The 15,573-nt window shown below is 45.0% G+C and overlaps 1 protein-coding gene across 1 annotated transcript in view; it reads left to right on the forward strand.

The window, feature by feature from the left end:
- LOC109866989 (uncharacterized) overlaps positions 1-13,729 on the forward strand; it is a 160,836-nt gene extending 147,107 nt beyond the window's left edge. Inside the window, exon 3 of the mRNA XM_031801753.1 lies at positions 1,059-13,729. Within this exon, the coding sequence (XP_031657613.1) occupies positions 1,258-13,722 (12,465 nt within the window). The 5' untranslated portion in view covers positions 1,059-1,257 and the 3' untranslated portion in view covers positions 13,723-13,729. The remainder of the gene's footprint in view (positions 1-1,058) is intronic.
- The last annotated feature ends 1,844 nt before the right edge of the window (positions 13,730-15,573 follow it).

The raw sequence follows: 15,573 nt of genomic DNA on the forward strand, positions 1-15,573 counted from the left end.
AAACCAGGATATAAGCAGTGTCTGGGATGCCTGAGGCCCAAAGTAAACCAGGATATAAGCAGTGTCTGGGATGCCTGAGGCAACACGCGTAAACGTCCGCCGCCCTCCTTACTGTCTAAAGGCCCAATGACTAATCCCCTGATATTGCTCCATGATCTAAACCTGCATCCCTTCTCAACCGGCCAAACAGTCTAGCATTGTGTTGCTGTTCTTTGGGGCTTTTTTAATAATTTACTCATTGGCAATGTGTGTCCAATGTTGAATCCTCTTCCTCCTAAGAGCCACAGTGTTCCTCAGAACAAGACCTCACTGTTACAGTAGCATGGTTAGATGCATTTCTGCTCTGCGTGTACGTTTTGTGTGTGATACATCTGGTGGGATATTATTCCAGTCAGATCCACTCAGTAGGCACTACCTTATGGTATGCACGGAGGCAAGGTTTGTCTATAAAAGCATATTGATTTATATCATAGCTATAGGAGATTCATATCTATTGACCATGACAGTGCACTGAGTGAGTAAAACAGTTGAATTGATGTTGTTTTCAGATATATCTGGACGACTTTATAATGTGATTAAGTACATTTGATCTATGATCCCTGCAGACTGTACACTGTATTTGTGCCTTGTGTGGCAGTACTGTGAAGCAAAACTGTGGCAATACTGCTCTCTCCTGGCAACAGCTGGAAAATGTTAACCTTTTTTCACTAAATCGCTCACCTCCCATCCTGCTCTGTTGGTTTAGTAAAGCAAATATCCCAGCTGATTTATGTAACTTTTTTTGTCTCTGTTCTACAAATAGTTATGTGTAACTTTATACCTGGATGGTTGGTGATTGATTGAATAGGTTGTTTTAATGATTCACTATTTTAAATGTATTTTCTTTGTTCAGGTGGAAGCATCTTATTCTTCTTGATACAACATACATTTATAGAACTGCATTTCATGCTTTTTTTATGAAAAGCTTCTCAATGAAAGCAAAAGTGTTTAAACTGTTTATGTGAAATGTGGTGATGTTCAGAAATCTGACCCACTCTTTTTCCTGTCTGTCTCTGCAGGACTCCCAGACGGTAAACTGCCAGATCAGTGGTCCACGATGAGAGCGGAGAGATAATCGTGCAGAGAGCCGCCCTCCCATCTCTGTCGTTTGTGCCACTGGAATCAGCATCTTGTTCCAGACACCCAGACTCATCATGCTCCTGCTTCCCAGATAACGCCTCTGAGGACCAGGCCTGTACAGCACCTCTCGTCTGCACCATGGCAGGAGAGACTCAGCGCACGTATGCTGTCAAAAAGCTGGATGCTGAGTCCAAACTGAAGGATGAATGCACTGCACTGGAGAAGTACGGCAGCAGTGAGAAAGCCACAAAAGAGTCTTCAGAGCACTTCTCAGGTGCAGGTGTGGAGGCTCGGACAATCCGCAGAGGAGCCAAGTTTGTAGACAAGGACAGGGACTATACTCAGCAGCGCGAGGCTGTGATCCGACCTCAGCAGGCGGGGAAAATAGACTTCAAGTCACTGCAGAACCGGCCTAAGTTCTCCAGCAACAGGACATGGCCCAGTGGTAAAGGCAGCCCCCAGTCCCCCAGTGGGAAGTGCCGGAGCAGAGACAAGGGCAAGAGGTCGGGGAAGTCGGAGCGCGGTAACCCACAGCAGCTGTACAGACTCAGCATCACCAATCCACGTTCCAACCCTACTATCGGCATTGCCTACCCACAGCAGAAGGTCTCGCCACCCAAGAAGATGGAGGCCAGCCGAAGCCCAGTTACGGGCAGCTACAGGTTCCACGTGCCCAGTATACCAGAGCGAGAGGCCGAGCTGCAGCAGGAGGAACTCAACTACAGCCGCTGCTTCCAGGAGACCTCTTCCAACCTCACCTCCCCAAGCTATACCTCACAGCTACTGGGAACCACAGGTGGGACATCCACCCACCAACTCCCACCCCAGCAGCAGCAACCAGGCCCAATTGTGAACAATAATAACTCACAGCCAAGCAGCCAGCTGCTCTTCCCAGACTTTCAGTTGAGTGGCTCCAATGATTGGCAGTCTCCAGAGAGGACTTTTAACGGTGCTAACTATGGCATTTCCTCACAAAAATCCACTGTTCTCAAGGAGGCGAACAAGGTGAATGGTAGCTCTGTGTCTTTTCTGTTTCAGTACGGATACAAGTTGTCGGAGGACTCAAACCCAGACCCTTTTGCCTTTGATCAGAACCCCCAATCCCAGGACTATATAGACTCCTCCTCTTTGGCTTCTTCCCAGGTGACTCATAACTCTTTTTCCTTTCAGCCATCTGGAGATGGAAAGGAGGGGGTTCAGAATAACACTCAATTCAATAGTGACCAGCCAGAGGACAGATCTTCCTACCCCCATCCTCCACAGCTACCACAGTACCTGCAAGCTCGACAAGGGGCGGCATCCTCTATGGACTTCCCCAGGGGCCTGAGTGAGGACTCGGCTAGTAGTGAGAGCTCTGGCTTCAGCTCCCAGCAGTCGGAGAAGGGTAAGAGTGCCCTGCCAGAGAGCATGGACGCGTTCGGCCATAGGGATGCTGCCCTCGCTTCAGGGAGCAAGACGAGCTGCCCCTCCAAAGACTTTGCTGCTGACAGCCAGAGAACACTTATTAAAGGCAGTGTACACCATGCCAAAAATATTGCACAAGGTCCAAGCTCCCAAATGCACTTTCCAAACAAAGCCTACAACAGCAGCCCTCCACTCAATAGTATCCACATGGGTTCAATGCCTTTTGACAAAATAATCAACACCAAGGCCCATAGTAGCTTACCACACTCATGGGAGGGACTGAATAAGAACTTTTCACCAGCTGACCAAAACAATATGCCTTATCCTAATATGAATGATACGTTTCAGTTTCAGAACCAGCCAGATCAAAGGCCAAACACATCCAAAAGCGGTAGGATGCCATGGCAGCAGATAGGCCTCACTTCTGCCATGCCAAACCAAAACAGGATTGAGTTGTCTAGGCAACTAAGCAACCAAAAGCTCACTTATTTGGTAGCACCCTCTGACTGGCAGGATGACACTAAATCACATAAGAATGGCTCACTGACAAGTCCCAGCTCTTTCCTAAACAATAGACCTAGTAAAGGATTCTCAAACCCAAGGCAAGAGAGTGTCAAACAGGGCTGCAGTACAATACCACATTTTAAAGTTGAGACAAGTAAGGCAAAGGTCTGTGAGTCCAAGAATAAGCCCATATATTTTGGAATGAATCAATCAGTACCTGGGGCATCATCAAGAACACATGGATATCCACCATTACAGGTCCCACCAATGGAGCTTATAATGGTGTCACCATATGAATCTCCCTCGCCCTCCCCAGTCCATAACCCAGCCTCTAGCAGCACATGTTCTTCACTCTCCCCAGCCTCAACAAGCCCTGTCAACCTCTCTGAGGACAGCCAGATATCAAAGACTGGGCATCCCCCTCCATTCTATCCCCAGCACCAAGTAAAGGCACAAGGACCTACAGATAACCTCAGCACTAACGCTAATCATTTCCACTCAGACGCCTCCCGTAACATGCCTTACACCCCAGAGAGGGCAAAAGATGACATGATGAGCTACCTGCACGACAACGGACATCCAAAGCCTAGTATGGATGGCAACAAGGGCTATATGGAGGGCTTTGGGTTGGAGCATCACCCACCTCCACCACCATACTCTGCACATCAACTGTTAGCTACGTCTTTAGCCACGGCAAACCTTGACCAACTGGACGTGCTTCTCACGTGCAAGCAGTGTGATCAGAACTTTACTAACCTGGCCGCATTCCTTGGCCATAAGCAATACTGTGGACAGCATGCATTTGCACAAAAGGTGGATGACACCAGAAGAACACCAGGAAGTTCAACACAGTTTCACAATGACATGATAAAAGCTTCATCCTCTGGGACAAGTTTATGTCAAAGTGTCTCCATGGCAAGGTGTCCATCTGACCTTCACCTGTCTCTGCTGGGGCTCAATAAGAACGGAGAACTCATGTCTGACAGCGAAATAAAAGGGGATTCTAAGGACGACCCCATGAAACTCAACCTGTTCTCTGGGGAAGGTAACCTTCCTGTCTCACTTCCTGACTTGGAGATAGAGGATGCAAAGTTAGATAGCCTAATCACTGAGGCTCTAAATGGACTGGGGTATCAGTCAGACAATGCAGAGATTGACAGCAGCTTCATTGATGCATTTGCAGATGATGACCTAAGCACTGTCAAAGTATCGTCGAACAGGCATACTCTAAAAACTAAAGACTCAATGGTCTTTGAGAGCAAAAGCAAACAATCTACTGAAGATGACAGGTCTCTGACACAAGGAAAATATATTTATGACTCAGACATTGAGAGCTTTGAGACAGACAGCAAGCACACAGAAAACAACCTTGAGAAGACTTCTCTGAATTTTGAGCAGGAAGAGAAAATTAACATAAAAAAAGAAGTGTCTCATAAAAATTCAAGGATCACCTCAGGGGAGAAACCGAGGGAGCAAGAAAATAAAGTGAAAGATATAAGAAAACACTCCAAAAGTGAAGAGGAAAACATTAACACTCCAAGGTTCCTCTTATCCAGCAAATTTTCAGAACGTTGTGGAGTTCGAAATCTCCAGAATAGCTCTTTGTTGAGAGGCTCAACCTCTTCCCAAGTCTCCTCTGCAAACAGGAGTTCCCCAACCCAGAAGACTGCAGCAAGGGAGAGTAAAAGGAAAAGGACCGGTGCCGGTACCTGGAGCAAAGAACTCATCCACAAAATAGTTCAACAGAAAAACAAGTTAAACAAGCTCCATGTAAAAGGCACCAAAAACCTCCAGTTCTCGCTGGTGATGGAGAGACTTACACCCACGGTGCCAAACCCAATGTTTGGGGAGTATGACTATGTCTCAGACTCAGATGACGAGTGTGAGCCTGTGAAGATAGCAAGCCAAGGTCGCCTGAGCCAAAGTGGCCGCTGCAAGTACACCTACACAAAGGAGTGCAAATGGCGGGCTAGGAGCGACAGGGACAGTGCAGCATGGAGGCACGAGTCAAAAGAGTGCTTTCAGGTGAAGAAAACTGAAGAAGTCTCCCTATCTCCAGAGAAACCTGGCTCTAACCAGATACTTGGGAGGAGAGGCAGCAGGTCATCCACAAGCAGTGAAGTCAGCACGTCTGTGAGTTTCTCCAGCGATAGCATCAATAGCCCCAAAAGCACTGACCACACAGACTCAGACTGGGAGAAAAGAGTGGAGATCAGGAGGAAAGACTCTTCCGAGCAGAGAACCTACGAGCGATCTCCACAAAAGATATGCAAAGAGACTAGCACACAACTAGCACTGACATTCACCAAATCTACTAAGAGGTATAGTGCTGATAAGACTCTCCACTCTACTAACAAAGACAATTCAGTGGCCTCAAGGATCACTAACTCACATACTGAAGATGTTTATCCAATATCAGCACTACCAAAGGTGAGGAGTGCAGTCAAAAACCTTGAGAAATGCAGAAGCACAGATGTGCCCTCAAGGGAGAAAGATGTCTCATTTAGTAGAGAAATTGACACAATAGCAAGTTTTGACAAAAACACACCACTAAGGACAGCCAACAAGACCTCCAAAGGGGAATCAATACATTTTCAATCTACTAGTTCTGATCTCAAATCACACCAGCTTCAATCATCACATCCTGCCACAGACAACAAGGAAGGACATTCTTATAATAAATTCAGAAAGAATGAAACAACCTCAAACGAAAAATCAGTACACAAAAGAATAGCAGAGCAATCTACACAGCCACATTCAAAGATATCCGACATTTCTACGTTTGATGAACACAAGGAGAGTGTCCATTCCATTAAAAACCCATTGACTTTCAACAATGAGGTAGTCCCCAAGTCCACACCTCTTTTCAGTGTGCTGAAAGTGTGCCTGTCTCCAACTGAATTTCACCAGCCATTGACGCAGAAAGAGACATCCCATCTCATCCCATACCCCATAGAGCAAGACCAGAGTCTTATGAAGTCTCCTCTCTCATTTGACACATCGTCAATGTTTGGGGACCTCTCAGAGACAGGATATGACAATGTCCTCTACACTGACATTCCATTACACAAAGAAGGTTTCAACTCCTTAGATACCACCAATGACAAAAAGGAGGTGTTTAGCTCATCATCCTTACTTTCTCCTTTCTTGGAACAGAGGGACTGGGGACTAATGGTTGATTTCACCATGTCACCAGATGAGATATCCCAATACAAAGACAACTCTGATAAATCAAATGAAAAGAAATCAGATTATAATCATGTTCCTTTGTCTCTGCCAGACAAAATAATGGACTACAGGGCGAATCTCAACAGTTATGTGTCAGAAGATCTAGAGATAAAGAGGATTGTGACAGAGTTAGAAAATCAGCTCCAGACAGCCAAGCTGAGTAGTCCGCCACTGCTTACTGAGTCTCCAAAGCAGCTGAAGATGAGAAAATTCTGCCCTCTGCGACTGGACCACAAATCTGAGAATGAAGACACTGGTCTGGATATGGGCTGCCCTGTGCAAAGCATGTCAAGTATGCCGTCTGACCCACATTCAGATGTCTTTGCTGAGCCTGGTCTACCATGGTCCAGTCCATTTGAGTTTGAGTTGATGGAGGGTCATCATACTCCAACCCATGCTGTACCCAGTATCCTTGAACAGTTTAGTGAGATGGATGACTGTGAACACAGTATGATAACCACAACCTCAAATGCAGAGAAAGAGCAACTGCAACAGGACGACCACAAAGTTGAAGGCATGGGTGTTGACAAGAGAACTGCCATAGAGAAATCTGAAGAGATTCTAGAGAGTAAGACCTATGCAGAAAACCTGACAAAAAGCCTGGAGGTGATATCAGATTCCATTTTCAAAAATGATCCCATCACACCTGAAGTGGAGGAGCCAAACCTCACCTCACCTAAGAGCCCAGAACACGTACTCAATGAAAGCCAAGCTCCATCTGCTGATACTGCTGAGAGTAGAGATCATAATGAAAAGGTTATTCCTGATGAGGCGAACGTTGAATCAACACACTTCGAATTACAGCCTCCTCTCTCTGAAAACACAGAGCTTCCACCTGCTGTAAAAGAGATTGTTTCTCTGCAGCCAAGTGAGTCTATACCTTACAATGACAGTGGGTCAGAATTCAAAGACATGCCAATCAGGAACAAAGTCACTGAAGACAGTTGTGTTATAGAAACGGATTACTGCTCAAACACTGAAATGGATAATCCACCAATGACTAAGGAGACCTGTGAGAACCATAAGCTAGAGGACTGTGGGGATGAAATCATTGAAGCCAAAAGGGCCCTCCTTGAGCATACAGAACTTCCACATACTACCATTGATGAGCATCGAGAGCATCCACATACTACCATTGATGAGCCTCCAGAGCTTCAACATACTACCATTGATGAGCATCCACATACTACCATTGATGAGCCTCCAGAGCTTCCACATACTACCATTGATGAGCATCGAGAGCGTCCACATACTACCATTGATGAGCCTCCAGAGCTTCCACATACTACCATTGATGAGCCTCCAGAGCTTCCACATACTACCATTGATGAACCTCCAGAGCTTCCACATACTACCATTGATGAGCATACAGAGATTCTAGATACTTCCATTGATGAGCACAGAGGGCTTCTAAATACATCCATTGATGAGCATACAGAGCTTCTAGACACTACCATTGATGAGCATCAGGAGCCAAAAGAGCTAGTGGAGGACATCAGTTGTAATACTAAGTATATGAGCCAGCCCTCCAAAGGTTCCAACCTAGCAGAGCAGGAAATTGATGATAACGTGGATAATATGCTTGAAGAGGTAGAAAATGCATCTGAGGAACAATCCATAGATGTCCAAAGTCACTCTGAGAGTGTATGTCATTCGCCATCTGCAAATGAACAGACGGAGGACAATACAGCATGTGTAACAGAGGAAGACAACATTGAATCTGACAGTACAATACAGGATGAGGTGATAAGCTGTACAGTTCATTTCAGGTGTAGCGCCCCTGAGAATGACATTGCCAATCAATCAACCCATGTCTTCTTGGAGACTGTCACAGATAAGCCTTGCAGTTCACTGTTGACGGAAACCAATACAGAGTATGGTAACCACGGCTCAACCTTTTCCAACATTGAGTCAGATGATGAAAGCACCATGTTGGTCATTGCTGAGCATGACAGTGACCTTGACAGTGATGCACACATGGAACATACACTTGAGGAAAAAGCAGAAACAGAAAAGGAACCTGAATGTGAGGCCAACCACAGACAAATAGAAGAGATTCCAGATGTTGAAGACATTCAGGAACAAGTTCCTTTACATCTCATGGCATTTTCCCAGCACTCACCACGCAAAGAGGATTTGCAGATGGACGAAAGGCTGGATAATATTCCAGATGATGCTCCTCCATCCAGTCCTGTTCTACCAGCTTCTCCACACACACCTGTGGTGAACCCTGACACACAAGAACAAGAACAATCCCAGCCAATCACATGCAATAATATGGATACTATCCCAGCCTCAATCCATGACACACAATCTCTTAAGGAAGAAAACTGTGATGACCTAAATGCCAAAGAAGCACTGCATATTGATAACCCATTGACCATAACAGCTAAGATGGAGTACTCTTTAGTAAGTCCTCCTCAACTGGACTTCGGAATCACAGAGTGTAAAATCTCTAGCACTGAAGCCTGCATTCCCTCTCCTCTACCCTTGACCATTGCAACAGAGCCATCTGAAGCAATGGAGGCCCTTATGAAGAGAGTCTCTGTTTCACTGTATGATTTCAAACTAAGCCCACTGAACTACAATTACATTCCAGATGAGCCTCCACAACTGAGTCAGTTTGATTACACTCCTATCTCCCCAGCCAACGTGGATGAGGATGAGCCAGCCATCAAGCAGAGGCACAAGGATGACTGTGAACCTTGTGATCTAAGTGATGATACAGCATTGATGTCAGACAAAACAATGTGTGACATTGATCTAAGCGATGACACAGCATTGACGTCAGACAAAAGAATGTGTGACATATACACAGAGTCACCTTTGAGTCCACACCATACAGCCAAGCTAAGTCCACCAGATGAATCTTTGAACAAGAGCAGCATCCAAAATGACATAACATTCCCATTAATTTTATTGGTTCTCCCTTCTCAGAGCACTGCTCAGTCCATTGGTGATATACAGGAGGATTTGGACATTTGCCCGGTTCCCCTTCAAACCATTGACTATTTGGACTTACATGTTGACTTGGTAAAAAGAGTGGATCGAGAGGTGCTGCCAGAAGTCCTAGATATCAATGAGGTCCATAGTGAGCAGAACACCCATCCTTTGATAAAGGAGATCTCAGATGATCAGCTCACTCCCAAACCACTGATCATCTCTGAGAATGAGCCAACCCCATTACCATCAGACCAAATAGAATCTCTAACAGTGGAGGAAGGTCAGTGCTCAGCAAACCACAAGCAAGAGGAAGAAACCATGCAGAAAAAGACAAATCTGTGTGAGATATGTGCCCTGTTTTTCCGGACGGTGCCAGGATTAAAGAGACACAAGGCCATGAAACATTTGATCAGGACTGAAAGAAGCCCACATTTGGAAAATGCAAATCATCAAGGGAGTCTACACAGTTACCAAACATCCAACTCTATAGAAACAGAACATAAAGTTGATCTAGAGCTCCTCGTTCCACAGACCTGTTTGCAAACAGAAAGCAATGATGTCTCTGACAATCACTGCCATGAGACAAGTAATAGCAACTTCATAACCAAACAAGGAGAAACAGATGTAATCCTGGAGGACACCACAGGTGAAACAAATATGGCAAAGTCAGTTGATGACATAGTTCAGCAAATGCCTCCTCAATTGACAAAAGCCAAGAAAAGCTACAAACCACAGAAGAACAAAAACAATGAGGTGAATGAGAAAACAGACTTATTACAGACAATTACTCCTGAATTCCAAACCCGGCTAAAGCAAGAATACTGCAAGTCACCTGAGAAACAAGACATAATCAATTCTAGTGTTAAACACAAATTTACAGAGCAACAGGATGTCCCATTTGCTGTAACAAGTAACAGTGGCATTGAACAGATACCCATGTCTCCAATAAAGGTTACAAATATACTCACCCAAGATATGGACTTGATTCAAAGCAACACGGATACAGAGGGGAAAGGCACAAATTTGTCAGAGATTGTCAATGGCCTAGCAGATGTGAGTATGGATGTTGGAAGCGATTATGGAGTATCTGTAAGTGAGGATGTTAGTAGGGAGTATGATACATCTAGAGAGAATTCGTATGACACAAAAGAGGCATGTGAGCAACAGACTTCAGACCAGAGTCTTTCCACAGAGATACTGGGAGAGGTTGCAGTAAAGATTGAATGTGAGAAAAACAGTGGCCCAACAGATGAAGTGGAGAATCTCACCTGTTTTAAATCTTCTCCTGCAAGCCCTCCTGGACTAATCCCTAATTTGAATGCTTTCCTTGATGACGAAAGCACATTCTCACAGTTATTCCCCTCTAGAAACGTGGAACTGAAAAGGAAAAAGTGTGCAAAGGTTTATGGCAAGAAGAACAAGAAGCAGAAACTATCACCCGATTCATCATTAGTTCAAGACCATCCTCCTCCTGACCTGTATCTGGAAAAGAAAGATGACTATAGAGAAAATCATTTGGACCGAACGTTTGTCAACAATCAAAATGAACCTTGTAAATATGAAACGATATCCATTGATGATGCTATCATGTTGAACATGTGTCATAATAGCACTTTAAAGTGTGATTCCAAGAAAGTATGTAACATGAAACGAGACACAACAGATCACAAAGACATTCATGAGAATACTGTGAAGCATGGCAGTGCCTTCCTATGCCCACCTGAGAGCACTATCGACAAAGCATCATTGGCATGGAGTGCCTCCAACGACCTTGTTACAGATGCTGTGATCTCCTCTGACCCAACTTCCTGTAAAGCAGAAGTCCCAACCCCACAACATCCTCTTCCTATCATAGCCCCTTCTGCACCTTATCCCGAAGAGCCATGTGCTACAGACAACATGTCTCCTTTCCACAGCATTGACATCCCAAACCTCAATACCACATTCCAGCTACCCGAAATTCAATTATTTGACTCGAACAAGGACATCCCATTAGCTGGACCCATTGGCACTGATGATGCACAGACCAGAGACACTGCAAAGCCCAAAAAGCTCACAGAGCGCAGAGGAAGAAAACGACAAGAGGGCGGCTTAAAGATCAAGGAAAAACATTACAAGTGCAAGGTGTGCTTCACCTGGTTCCTAACCCTGGGGGAGCTTAACTTCCACAAGCTGTCCCACAACCCCTCTCCACCTCCCACCTGCTACATGTGCGTCCAGCGCAAGTTCAGCTCCCGGGAGCAGCTGAGGGACCACTTGAGGGAGAAACACGCCAAGAACAAGGCTGGCATCTGGACCTGTGGTATGTGCCTGAAGGAGATATCGGACGTGTGGATGTACAATGAGCACTTACGGGAGCATGCCACGCAGTTTGCCCGCAAGGGCCAGTCACACAGCGCTATCCTGGGGAGTCTGCCGGGCTCTGGCATGCAGGAGTCAGCCGTGAAGAACTTTATCACTTCCATCATGCAACGCCGCCCTAGCAAGGCCAGCAGAGAGTCCAATAAGGTCTCCAACAAGGAGAAACCATCCATAGTAGAAACCACCGGGCAGGAGGTGAAAACTACAGAGGTAGCTCAGCCCAAAGTTGTCAAGCCTAAAGGGAACATTGAAAAAGTGGGGAAATCTAGCATGCTGTTGCCAGTTGAGGTTCTGCACAAAACAGAGATGGCGCCAAAGAATGTGGAGATGCACCCCAACTGTAAAGACCCCTCGAGAGACTGTCACCACTGTGGCAAGCAGTTCCCCAAACCCTTCAAGCTTCAGAGACATCTAGTTGTGCACAACTTAAATAAAATTTTCCTGTGCCACAAATGCCCAGTGACCTATCAAGAGCCACAGGAACTAAAAGAGCATCTGAAAAGTGAGCATGAAGAGATGGATGCGCTTGACTCAAAGCATACAACCCTCTACACCTGTGAGCTGTGTGCAGACGTCATGCATGTGATCAAGAAATCTTTCATCTGCAGCACCTGCAACTACACCTTCTCTAAGAAAGAGCAGTTTGACCGACACATGGAAAAGCACTTGTCAGGAGGGAATAAGATCTTTAAGTTCAGAGGAGTTCTCAGACCTATCAAAACATCTGCCTCCAAAGAGAACGATGAATGTGAATTGCCAGCAAGCAAAAAGAGAAAGATTCTCACTGACAGTCTACAAGAGAACAGCTCTGACAGTGGCATCGCCAGCATAGCCTCACTGCACTTAAATCGGAGTGCTGAGATGCCAGTTCTGAAACCCTCTGTACACACACAGACCAGTGCAGGTGAATATCACACTGAAAATGATGCCAGTGTGAAGACTGAGGAAATGGCTGAGGAATACACTGACATGCTGGTAGAGCTGGTAGAGCTGGAGCCTTGTACGTTTCACCTGGGCTCGGAAGGTCTCTCCACCGCTACACCCAAAACAGAGGACATTGTTCCCAGTCCTTCGTCAAAGCTGCCTGTTAGAGACATTGGTGAGGCGGATGGCAAATCATTCACAGATCCATGTGATGTGAAGGAAGAGGACAATCCATTTGAGAGCATTACACCTGAAGAGAAGAGGGATTGTTTCGCAGATGATAATCAGAGCACTCTGGAGAGCAGCACACAGACTAGCACTGCAGAAGCTGAAGGGAAGAAGATAAAGAGGAGAGATGCAACAGCATCGGATGAGGAGTTGCATGTTAGCTCAAATACACCCTATTCACATGACCTTCACCATCCTCCTACAAAGCATAAGGTATCTACCATTGTGATGTACCAAATGAGGGAGGATGAGCAAGGGCAACAGTCAACCAGCACTCACAGCCATGACAACAAGCAAAAGGACAAAGCCTCCACACATAAGCCCAGTGAAAGCATTAATAAACACCGCTCCAACAACAGCCCCAGGGCTATGGAGTCAACACCAGTCCACCACACCAAGCTCACTTCCCAGTGCTCGGCCTCCAGCGAGGACAAAGACTCTGTGAGAAAAGAACAGAAGAAGAGAAAGGAGATGAGGTCACCTTACAGTTTACAGAGGGTCTCCTCTCCTGCCACACGGGAGAACCTTGGTGTCGACGTCAAGGCCAGAAATAAATTCCGACCTAGCAAGTGCGAGAGTCCGGCGGTTCACAGGAAATCAGACGGCCCCAGCGACTACCCGGTGCTCTCTTCCGTTAGAGATGATGTGGTCAGCAACAAAATAGTCTCTAAGCACAAAACATCAGGGAGTTTAGGCCTTCAACCAAAGAGAAGCTTCCTCGATAACTGCACGCCAAAGAAAGCAGAGATGGTGCATCATCTTAATGGGGATTACAAAGCCAAAAAGGGGCCTCTTGGACGGGCTCTTCATTCCCCAGCTTCTAAAGTGCCAGCGCCTCCTATGAACAATTCCTTGAATAAGTCTAGGCCAAGGGCAGGGGTGAGGTCCATGGAGAGCCACTCCTATAGGACAGCAGAGTCTCAGAACAACCTCCTGAGCCAGCTGTTTGGCCAAAAGCTCACCAGTTTTAAGATTCCTTTGAGGAAGGACACTTCAGAATCAATAAACTGAGGGGGGGGGGGGGGGGGGGTGACTAAAAGACTGAAAAGACATTTCATGACCATGAATGAGATAGCATGGATCTCCTCTGTGAAATGTTTGTCTAAATACTTATGTTGTCACTTTATGTCTTCTTCTCTTGTAAATGTGTTGTTATAACACAAACGTGAGGACTAATGGCAGAGATGATTTTATGAATCTAGAATGAAAATGCTAGTAAGGCAAATCATTGACTAATTCCTGCTATTCTTATGTTGAACATTATATTTTTCAGAGATTATATTTCATTAGAAAAATGAAAGAAAAAAATTATACTTGAAAATAAAACTTTACTTTTAATAATATTTTAAAATAATGCATGAAAGTTTCACAATCACAAAGTGTTCATAGAGGATATTGTTTTTTTTATGCAACAGGACCAAATTTCATCCCAACTGATTTAAACTGTCAGTGCACCTTTTGCTTCTCAAATAATTACTCCTTTTGTATTATTGTTACCTTACTGTACTGCATTGACATTCATTGTATTAGCCTTTGTATAAACATTAACTGGTGCTATGTTATTTGTTATTGTAATGTGAACGCCAATGTCCTCTATCTGAAGGGAACATGAGATCTGTAGCCAAATGTTTGTGCTGATTCTCTGTAGTTTCTTTTGTTTTTATGTAAAATGACTGTGTAAAACCTCCTCCAAAAAAGTATTCATCTGTAGGTCTTTAGGAAAGGAAATTAGGAAAGCTTCCATCTGTACGAACTCAGGTGTATCCAAGGACTATTCACAGTCCTGAGACCTGTTTTAGGAGCTCCTCCCATGCACTGATACTACCACACACAAAACACACACTCAGTCCTCCGTCTGTCCTCCAACTGTTTAATTATGAATATTATTTACTAGCACAAAAAAGGTGCTTTATCTTGTTTATATGTATCTTATATAGTATGTTGTTGTAGGTAGATGATTTCCTGGTGCAATGCTCAATGTTAAAGTTTTATTTTAATAATGTGCAACAGAATCAAAGTGGGAGAGTAAGAGAGAAAAGAAATGGAAATACAATGCCTCTTGTATTGTAAAGTGGTTCACTTAGTGCCTCTTTTAAAGTGGTTATTAAAAATCTGCATTGGTTTCTCCTTGCTTGTTTCTTCCTTTGGTTTATGACGTATTTTGAAAATTTTCCAACATCCATCTCTGGAGACCGCCGCTGTCACCAACGCATCAGAAATTGGAAACAGGAAAGGCTGTTTGTGCCTGGAAGCAAAAACAGGTGCACTGACAACCATAACAGCGTCTGACTCCCTCTTCTCTGAGCACTTCAATGAGCTAACTCGTTATCTGAAGGATGAGCACAAATGTAGCTTAACTTCAGGGAACATGAAATCAGAAGCAGGGAACATTAATCAAACCATATGTACCAGGCGTATGGGACGGGCCAACTAGGACTGGATCACTTCCAGTTTTTTTCATGTCGCTCTCTCGCCGTGTGTTAAGTGGCTTCTATCCCTACATGAGCCCATTCTGTCATCACATAGGAATAAAAAGCCATAGGACACAGCGGCAGATAGGCTGAGAGGGACACGGGGGCGGGGTGGAGAGGGGCTCCTCTGACCTTCTCACGTCATCCACGGAATTACCCAGCAACCTGAGAGTGTAGAGGGAACGAGAGAATCATGATAGATAGATGGAAGGCAGGAAGGTAGACAGACAAGGAGAAAAGTGAGAGGTTATTTTCTCATTCAAGGACCTCCAGCTCAAGGAGCTAGCTTCTGGGGAACACAATAGAAATGCTTCTGAGCAATTTAAAGAGGCTGTGGTTCTCTCACACACCATTATGTGTCCCAGAGGAGAATGTGATGACTTTACCATCG

The sequence above is a fragment of the Oncorhynchus kisutch genome, linkage group LG22 (assembly GCF_002021735.2).
Source record: "Oncorhynchus kisutch isolate 150728-3 linkage group LG22, Okis_V2, whole genome shotgun sequence".
NCBI lineage: Eukaryota > Metazoa > Chordata > Actinopteri > Salmoniformes > Salmonidae > Oncorhynchus > Oncorhynchus kisutch.